Genomic DNA, 9219 nt, shown 5'->3' with positions numbered 1-9219 from the left:
TACCCGGAGATGACAACAACCGGAAGTTACAACATGCTTACCGCAATAGTGGTCCGTTAGAGCTCAACTCAGTGAAAGCACCGCCTGCTGACCAATCAGAGCTCAGTGTGCGGAGTTTAAAGCGATCCAGTCATATTACAGGAGAAAGGAAATACAGAAAAGCTGCCGTTGCAGGAAAGACGGCCGGCAACAATCAGCGACTGTGTGAACGTGAACATGAATAGAATATCAGCTCCATCTTCAGAGCAATCTGACTATTATAACATTAGCGTTAAGAAAGCTTACTGAAATATCTGCCACAACATAAGTAAATTATGTTGTGTTCAGTGTGTGTTCAGTGTGTGTTCAGTGTGTGTTCAGTGTGTGTTCAGTGTGTTACTGGAACAACAGCTTCCTTCAGGATGAATAAAGTCTTCTCTGATCTATCGGGGAACAGAAGAGGACTCACTGGACTTCCTGTTGACCCGGGAGCGTTTGCGGTTCTTGGGACTGGCGGGCCTGTCGGCCGGGTTCTGGGTCACGGACTTCACCAGCCGGTCCATTATTTCGTCTGTAGCGTCGTCAGGACAACCGGAACCGTCCTCCCGACCCGCTGACATCTGAGAGGGACTGACCCGACCCATATCTGCAGATAGAGAGAGAGAACCTGGGTTAGAACCTTAAAGGAGTTAGAACCAGAACCAGAGTTAGTACCGGAGTCAGAACCAGAGTTAGAGTTAGTATCAGAACCAGAACCAGACCCAGAGTGTATAAGGTGTTTCTCACTGCGGACGGCCCGGCTCCTCCTCAGGTTTCCGGACTCGGAGGTTCTGCAGATCAAGAGGTTCTTCATGTTCTCGTGTTCCTCCTGCTGCTCCTCTGAAGGGGGGGAGGGGTCCGAGGGAACAGCCCCGCAGAACTTCTCCGTCTGAGGAGAGAGGGAGGTACTACAGTTCAAACAGCTTTCATCACGTGAAAAAACAGTGAGAACTCGGATTCAGTTCCTGATCAATCGGAAAAATGTCAGTTTGTGAATAATTATAATTATCCGAATCAATCAATCAATGTTTATTTATAGCCCAATATCACAAATGTTACATTTGTCTCAGTGGACTTCACAGTTTGTACAGAATATCAGTATGACAATACGACACCCTCTGTCCTTAGACCCTCTGTCCTTAGACCCTCTGTCCTTAGACCCTCACATCGTACAAGGAAACACTTCCGGAGAAAACCCACAGTTTAAAGGGGACATGGGAGAAAGCTCAGGGAGAGCAACAGAGGAGGGATCCCTCTCCCAGGACGGACAGACGTGCAATAGATGCCGTGTGGAAATTGAAAAGATAATACATTTGCAACATAGGTAGTCCAAATGTTTGGAAATGCATGTGTGTATAATAGGAAGATGAATCCACAAGGATATCCATCCAGGACCTATGATCCAGGACCACAGCCACGACTCAAGATCCAGGGCACAGGACCGCAGGATCATCCATGACTCCGGATCCCGGCGTATATAGACACCAAAAAGAAAGACATTTGGGGAAGCTGGGTTAATGGGAACATGAGAGTACACAGGTATAGACAGAGAGAAGGAAGAAGTAAGATGTCCCCCGACAAACTAAGCCTATATCAGCAAAACTAGGGGCTGAATCTAATCAGCCCTAACTATAAGCTTTATCAAAAAGGAAGGTCTTAAGCGCACTCTTAAAAACGGATAGGGTGTCTGCCGCCCGAACACAAACTGGAAGCTGATTCCACAAATGTGGAGCTTGATAAGAAAAGGCTCTGGTTCCCATTGTACTTTTAGAGACTCTAGGAACAACCAACAACCCTGCATTCTTGGAACGCAATGCCCTAGTAGGACAGTAGGGTATAATGAGTTCTTTAAGGTAAGATGGCGCCTGCCCATTAAGGGCTTTGTAGGCGAGAAGAAGAATTTTAAATTCTATCCTGTGTTCTATAGGGAGCCAGTGTAAGGCAGCCAGAACAGGAGTAATGTAGGTCCCTTTTCCTAACTCTGGTTAGTACACGAGCTGCAGCATTTTGAATCAGCTGAAGCCACTTGACTGACTTCTTGGTACACCCTGATAATAAAGAGTTACAATAATCCAGCCTTGAAGTAACAAATGCATGGACTAGTTTCTCTGCATCGTTTTGAGGCAAGATATGCCTGATTTTGCAATGTTACGTAGATGGAAGTAGGCGGTCCTTGAAATTGATTTTATGTGGGCGTTAAAGGATAAATCCTGATCAAATATAACACCAAGATTCCTTACAGTCTCACTGGAGGCCAAATTAATGCCATCCATAGTTAGTATATCTTTAGATCATTTGTTTCGTAGATTCTTCGGGCCAAGTACAATAACTTCAGTTTTGGTCGTGTTTAACATCAAAAAGTTTAAGGTCATCCACGTTTTTAAGTCCTTGAGGCCGTCTTGAATTTTATTTAGATGATTAATTTCATCAGGCTTGATTGATAAATATAGTTGAGTATCATCCGCATAACAATGAAAGTTTACAGAATGATTCCTTATAATATTGCCTAACGGAAGCATATATAATGTGAACAAAATAGGTCCGAGCACTGAGCCCTGTGGCACTCCATGGCTAACTTTGGTCTGCATGGAAGATTCATCATTGACACGTACAAACTGAGAGCGTTCAGATAGATAGGACCTAAACCAGTCTAAAGCAGTTCCCTGTATGCCAACTAAGTGCTCTAGTCTTTGCAATAAGATATCATGGTCGATAGTATCAAATGCAGCACTGAGATCGAGCAAAACAAGAATAGAGACACGTCCCTTGTCTGAGGCTATTAGAATGTCATTTGTGACTTTAACCAGAGCTGTCTCTGTGCTATGATGTGTTCTAAAGCCAGACTGAAAAGCTTCAAATAAATCATTGTTTTTTAAGTAATCAGCTGTTTTGCGACCGCTTTCTCAAGAATGTTTGAGAGGAACGGAAGATTAGAAATAGGTCTATAGTTGGCTAAAACCTCTGGATCGAGGTTGTGCTTTTTAAGAAGCGGTTTTATCACTGCTACTTTGAATGATTGTGGAACATAGCCTGATAATAAAGACATATTCATAATATTTAATAAAGAAGTGCTAATTAATGGAAAAACTTCCTTCAACAGCTTAGTTGGAATTGGGTCTAACATACACGTTGATGGTTTAGAAGAGAGAATCATTGAATTTAATTGTTCAAGGTTTATGGCTGAAAAGCATTCTCGTTTACTATCTAGTGTAATATTAGAACTTACGTTTCCGGGAGCTGTTGATAACACTATACCGGTCAAAGGCAAGAGGTCATTAATTTTGTTTCTAAGAGTAACAATGTTATCGTTAAAAAAGCACATACAATCATTGCTACTGAGTGCTATGGGAATAGAAGGCTCAATCGAGCTGTGGCTTTCTGTCAGCCTGGCTACAGTGCTGAAAATAAATCTTGCATTATTCTTATTCTCATCTATTAATGAAGAGTAGTAGGCTGCTCTCGCTTTACGCAGTGCTTTCTTATATTCATTGAGAGTAATATGCCAAATTAAACGAGATTCTTCAAGTTTAGTGGAACGCCATATCCTTTCAAGTTGTCTCGACTTTTGCTTTATTTTGCGGGTTTCGGCATTATGCCATGGAGCTAATCTCTCTCTCTCTCTCTCCCTCCCTCTCCCTCTCTCCCCTCTGTCTAGTCTCCTTCATGAGAGAAACAAGGCCTGGGCAAAGGCTAGGAGATCAGGCTCAGAGGTAGAGTGGCTGCGTTTCAGGCAGCTAAGGAATAGCTTCACATCTCAAATCAAAAGTGCTAAATCAAAGTACTATCTGTCAGTTTCCACAGAAAACCTGAATAATCCTAGGAAATGTTGGAAAGCCATAAAATCGATATCCACCGGTGATATCCGTAATGAGCTACCTCCGTGCCTCACCACAGCATCTGGCTCTATATCAGACAGGGCCACTATGCTAAATTGCTTTAATAAGCATTTTGTGTCTTGTGGCTCTCTGTTTGATTCTGTCACTAACTCAGCTTCTGCTTCTGTGAACGCTCCAATCCGTGACTCTGAACAATGTGGTCTGGAAAACCCTTTCAGTTTTACTCCTTTTAATGTCAATGTTGTTCGTGAAGCTTTAACCAAGTTAGATCCTAAGAAACCAGCCGGCCTGGACAACGTAGAACCTTTCTTTTTAAAGATAGCTGTAGATTGTATTGCTCCACCTCTCACTACTCTTTTTAACCTCTCCCTCAGCACTAACACAATTCCAACAGTATGGAAGTCAGCGTATGTCCTGCCTTTGCTAAAAGGAGGGGAGGCAACTATTTTAAATAACTATAGACCCATCTCTAAGTTGTCAGTTCTGGCGAAGATGCTCGAACGCCTAGTGAGTGAACAGGTAAAGGAGTTTTTATGTATAAATGACATCCTGTCTAAACATCAGTCAGGCTTCAGAAAGCAACACAGCACCATCACTGCCACAATGAAAGTGGTGAATGATGTGGCGAGTACTTTAGATGATAAGCAGAGTTGTGCAGCTCTATTTATTGACTTTTCCAAAGCGTTTGATACCGTCGATCATCACATCTTAAAGCAGAGGCTACTCAGTATCGGCATATCCAGCCATGCAGTGGGTGGTTTGTGAACTACCTCTCTGAAAGGTCCCAATGTGTTCACTTTGATGGGCTGTCTTCTGAGTGGTTAAACATTGCTAATGGTGTTCCTCAAGGTTCTGTTTCAGGTCCACTTTTATTCTCCATATCAACAGTTTAGGTGAAAATGTGGATGAAGCTACTTTACATTTGTATGCGGATGATAGCGTGATGTTCTGTGCAGGTCCCTCCATTCAGGAGGCTGCTGTTAAATTACAGGCTGTTTTTAACATCATTCAGACTCAGCTCTCTGAACTAAAGCTTCTTTTAAATGTTGATAAAACCAAAGTAATGCTCTTTTCAAAAGCTAAAAAGACAACAGAGCATGTTTTAGATATTGTTACTATGCAAGGACAAGTACTTGAAGTGGTTACCAGTTACAAATACCTTGGTATCTGGCTTGATGATTGTCTTACTTTTAAACTTCATGTCAATAACCTGCTTAAAAAGCTGAGGGTTAGGCTAGGTTTCTTCTACAGGAACAAGTCCTGTTTCTCGCTTGAGGCCAGGAAAAGGCTCTGTGACCTTTGACCTGTGCTGGACTCTGGTGATCTGATCTATATGAATGCACCTGCCCATTGCCTGATCAAGTTAGAGGCCGCCTATCACAGCGCACTGAGATGTGTCACTAACTGTAAAGCACTGACTCATCACTGTACCCTGTATGTCGAGGCAGGTCTGCCTTCACTAACTGTACGGAGGCTCAGTCACTGGTACATGTTCATTTACAAAGCCATGTTGGGTAAACTACCTTTTTATATCTGCTCTCTGATCTCTCCACGAATTGAAAGTACATATTGCCTGAGATCGCATGATGTGGTTTTATTAAATGTGCCAAGTGCTAGGACTGTCTTAGGGAAGAAAGCTTTTAGTTGTGCAGCTCCACTAAATTGGAACAATCTGCAAACATGTTTCAAACTGAGCACTTTGGTTCCCCTGCATCACTTTGAAACTCGGCTGGGTGACATGCTGTGTGATACTCATGGTACCTGTCTCTGTGAATAGAGTTTGTAAACTGTACCCTGTACATTATGTTGTTTGTCATCCTTATTGTTGTTCTGTTGTTTTTATGTTACATGTGTAACTAATGTCCTGCAGGTCACCTTGAAGAAGAGATCTTTTGATCTCAAGGGGCTTCACCTGGTTAAATAAAGGCTACAAACAAACAAACTCACAGCACTGCTGAGAACGAGAGTGACTGGAGGAGGGGATGGGGGGGGGGCTTCTTCAGCCATAAGCGCAGCAATAGTGGAGGGGTTGCCATTCTCTTTGCGAGGGGCTTTACACCCTTCTCCTGTACGGTCGATGAGGTCATCAGGACACTTGCTCAAAATAAATGCTGAATTTGAAAAAGTTAAAATATGTTTTATAAATGTTTCTGCTCCCAGTGTGGGCGCAGAGAGGCTTTTGTTTTGTGAGGAACTGAAACACACTCTTAGCACCTGTGATAGTGGGGAGTATCTGTTCCTGGGGGGTGACTTCAACAGAGAACCCTGTGCTGGATAGGAACCACCAGGAACCACATGCGGCCTCGAAGAGTGCCTTCATGAGACTAACAGAAAGCTTTGAGCTGTGTGATGTTTGGAGGCACTTCCACCCGGGCCAGCGGCAGCACACGTGGGTGCACTCTAGGGATAACCTGTTGTCTCTGGCTAGGCTGGATCGTGTCTATGTTTTTAACCATCACATTAATGTAAGCAGAAGCTGCTCCATCAGTCCAGTGGGAATCTCTGACCATTCCCTCGTACAAGTCTCACTTTTTATTAATCATGTTAAGTGTAATAGTGCGTATTGGCACTTTAATGCTTCTCTGTTGGCCGACAACCATTTTAAAAATGTTTTTAAATTCTTTTGGGAAAACTACCGTTTGTCTAAGAGAGAGTACAATTCTCTTCAGCAGTGGTGGGATGTAGGTAAAGTGAAGATCAAGCAGCTTTGCCAACAGTACACTTTCAATGTCACAAAGGACATGGCTAGATCTCTGAGAGCTCTGGAGAGAGAAGTGGTGGAGCTGCAGGGATTGGCAGACTCCACAGGAGAGCGAGAACATGTTGAAGTTTTCAAAAGTAAAAGCTCAGCTCTGTCTGACCTGCTGGGGTTTTCTGCTCAGGGTGCTCTGCTCAGATCCCGGTTTCAGAACATCGTGAAAATGGATGCTCCCTCTCACTTGTTCTTTGGTCTCGAGCGTAAGAATAGTCAGAGGAGGCTGATGCACTCCCTGCGATCCAATGCTGGGCAGCTGCTTCAGGAGTCCGCCTCCTCAGTGTGCTGTGGAGTTCTACAAAGAGCTCTACAGAACAGAGTTCCAGGCCGAACCAGAGGTGGCGCAGTCGTTCTATGAGGGCCTTCCTAACGTCCCTGAGGAGGACCATGCTGAGCTGGAGGCGGAGCTCTCTGCCCAGGAGTTGCAGGAGGCCCTGCAGAGCATGCAGAGTGGGAAGGCTCCTGGCATAGACGGCCTGCCTGCAGACTTCTATAAGGCTCTCTGGCCAGTTATAGGTGACGACCTGCTGAGTGTGCTCAGAGACAGTCTAAGTAACGGGAGGTAGCCTCTGAGTTGCAGGAAAGCTGTGCTCACTCTCCTCCCTAAGAAAGGAGACCTGCAGGAGATTAAGAACTGGCGTCCTGTGTCTCTACTCTGTACCGACTACAAGCTGCTTTCCAAAGTGTTAGCGACGAGGCTGAGAAAAGTGATGGAGCATGTCATTCACGTAGACCAGACATACTGTGTACCCAGCAGGTTGATAACTGACAACGTGACTAATTCGAGATGTTTTGGACCTCTCCGGTTCATTGGGCTGTGAGCTTGGTCTGATTTCTCTAGACCAAGAGAAGGCTTTTGACCGAGTTGAACACCAGTACTTGTGGCAGACGCTGGAAGCTTTTGGGTTCAGCTCTGGTCTCATAGCCAAGATCCAGGTCTTGTACAGGGACATTGAGAGTGTACTGAAGATAAACGGTAGTTTGTGTGCTCCTTTTGAAGCTCAGAGAGGAGTCCGACAGGGCTGCTCTTTGTCCGGGATGCTCTACTCCCTGGCCATAGAGCCCTTTTTACACCGGGTCAAAGTTACAGGCTTTCTCTCTTCCTGGCTGTAGGGATGTTTTTAAATTGTCTGCATATGCGGATGACATAATGGTCTTTGTTAAAAAACAAGATGACATCAATGTTTTAACTGAAACTGTGAGCAATTTTTGCAAAATCTCATCTGCTCGAGTCAACTGGGGGAAAGTGAGGCCTTAGCAGGAGGAGAGGGCAGTATTGATCAACTGGGGGAAAGTGAGGCCTTAGCAGGAGGAGAGGGCAGTATTGATCAACTGGAGGAAAGTGAGGCCTTAGCAGGAGGAGAGGGCAGTATTGATCAACTGGGGGAAAAGTGAGGCCTTAGCAGGAGGAGAGGGCAGTATTGATCAACTGGGGGAAAGTGAGGCCTTAGCAGGAGGAGAGGGCAGTATTGATCAACTGGAGGAACGTGAGGCCTTAGCAGGAGGAGAGGGCAGTATTGATCAACTGGGGGAAAGTGAGGCCTTAGCAGGAGGAGAGGGCAGTATTGATCAACTGGGGAAAGTGAGGCCTTAGCAGGAGGAGAGGGCAGTATTGATCAACTGGGGGAAAGTGAGGCCTTAGCAGGAGGAGAGGGCAGTATTGATCAACTGGAGGAAAGTGAGGGCCTTAGCAGGAGGAGAGGGCAGTATTGATCAACTGGGGGAAAGTGAGGCCTTAGCAGGAGGAGAGGGCAGTATTGATCAACTGGGGGAAAGTGAGGCCTTAGCAGGAGGAGAGGGCAGTATTGATCAACTGGGGGAAAGTGAGGCCTTAGCAGGAGGAGAGGGCAGTATTGATCAACTGGAGGAAAGTGAGGCCTTAGCAGGAGGAGAGGGCAGTATTGATCAACTGGGGGAAAGTGAGGCCTTAGCAGGAGGAGAGGGCAGTATTGATCAACTGGGGGAAAGTGAGGCCTTAGCAGGAGGAGAGGGCAGTATTGATCAACTGGGGGAAAAGTGAGGCCTTAGCAGGAGGAGAGGGCAGTATTGATCAACTGGGGGAAAAGTGAGGCCTTAGCAGGAGGAGAGGGCAGTATTGATCAACTGGGGGAAAGTGAGGCCTTAGCAGGAGGAGAGGGCAGTATTGATCAACTGGGGGAAAGTGAGGCCTTAGCAGGAGGAGAGGGCAGTATTGATCAACTGGGGGAAAAGTGAGGCCTTAGCAGGAGGAGAGGGCAGTATTGATCAACTGGGGGAAAGTGAGGCCTTAGCAGGAGGAGAGGGCAGTATTGATCAACTGGGGAAAGGTGAGGCCTTAGCAGGAGGAGAGGGCAGTATTGATCACTGGGAGGAAAGTGAGGCCTTAGCAGGAGGAGAGGGCAGTATTGATCAACTGGAGGAAAGTGAGGCCTTAGCAGGAGGAGAGGGCAGTATTGATCACTGGGGGAAAGTGAGGCCTTAGCAGGAGGAGAGGGCAGTATTGATCAACTGGGGGAAAGTGAGGCCTTAGCAGGAGGAGAGGGCAGTATTGATCAACTGGGGGAAAGTGAGGCCTTAGCAGGAGGAGAGGGCAGTATTGATCAACTGGGGGGAAAGTGAGGCCTTAGCAGG

General features: G+C 45.7%; 1 protein-coding gene across 1 annotated transcript; it reads right to left on the bottom strand.

Moving 5' to 3' along the window:
* Positions 1 to 266: 266 nt before the first annotated feature.
* Positions 267 to 6364, bottom strand: LOC117539061. The gene is made up of 4 exons (XM_034205075.1): positions 6184 to 6364; positions 5794 to 5965; positions 766 to 941; positions 267 to 625 (listed from the first exon to the last, which is right to left on the bottom strand). The coding sequence occupies exons 1-4, from the start codon at positions 6362 to 6364 to the stop codon at positions 423 to 425; spliced, it is 732 nt and encodes a 243-aa protein (XP_034060966.1). The 3' UTR covers positions 267 to 422.
* Between the last annotated feature and the right edge of the window lie 2855 nt (positions 6365 to 9219).

This window comes from Gymnodraco acuticeps, unplaced genomic scaffold (genome assembly GCF_902827175.1).
Source record: "Gymnodraco acuticeps unplaced genomic scaffold, fGymAcu1.1, whole genome shotgun sequence".
In the NCBI taxonomy this organism is placed as follows: domain Eukaryota; kingdom Metazoa; phylum Chordata; class Actinopteri; order Perciformes; family Bathydraconidae; genus Gymnodraco; species Gymnodraco acuticeps.
The sequence above is the reverse complement of the archived record's forward strand: the minus strand, read 5'-3'. Positions and strand labels throughout refer to the sequence as shown.

Excerpts from the sequence above, each read along its gene's own strand:
- LOC117539061 (XM_034205075.1), bottom strand. The coding sequence starts at position 6,364 with ATGGTCAGAGATTCCCACTGGACTGATGGAGCAGCTTCTGCTTACATT. Across the intron at positions 5,966-6,183 it reads CACACAGCTCAAAGCTTTCT|CATTTATTTTGAGCAAGTGT; the intron begins GTTAGTCTCATG and ends TTTCAAATTCAG. Across the intron at positions 942-5,793 it reads CTCAGCAGTGCTGTGAGTTT|CTGTTTGAACTGTAGTACCT; the intron begins GTTTGTTTGTAG and ends ACGTGATGAAAG.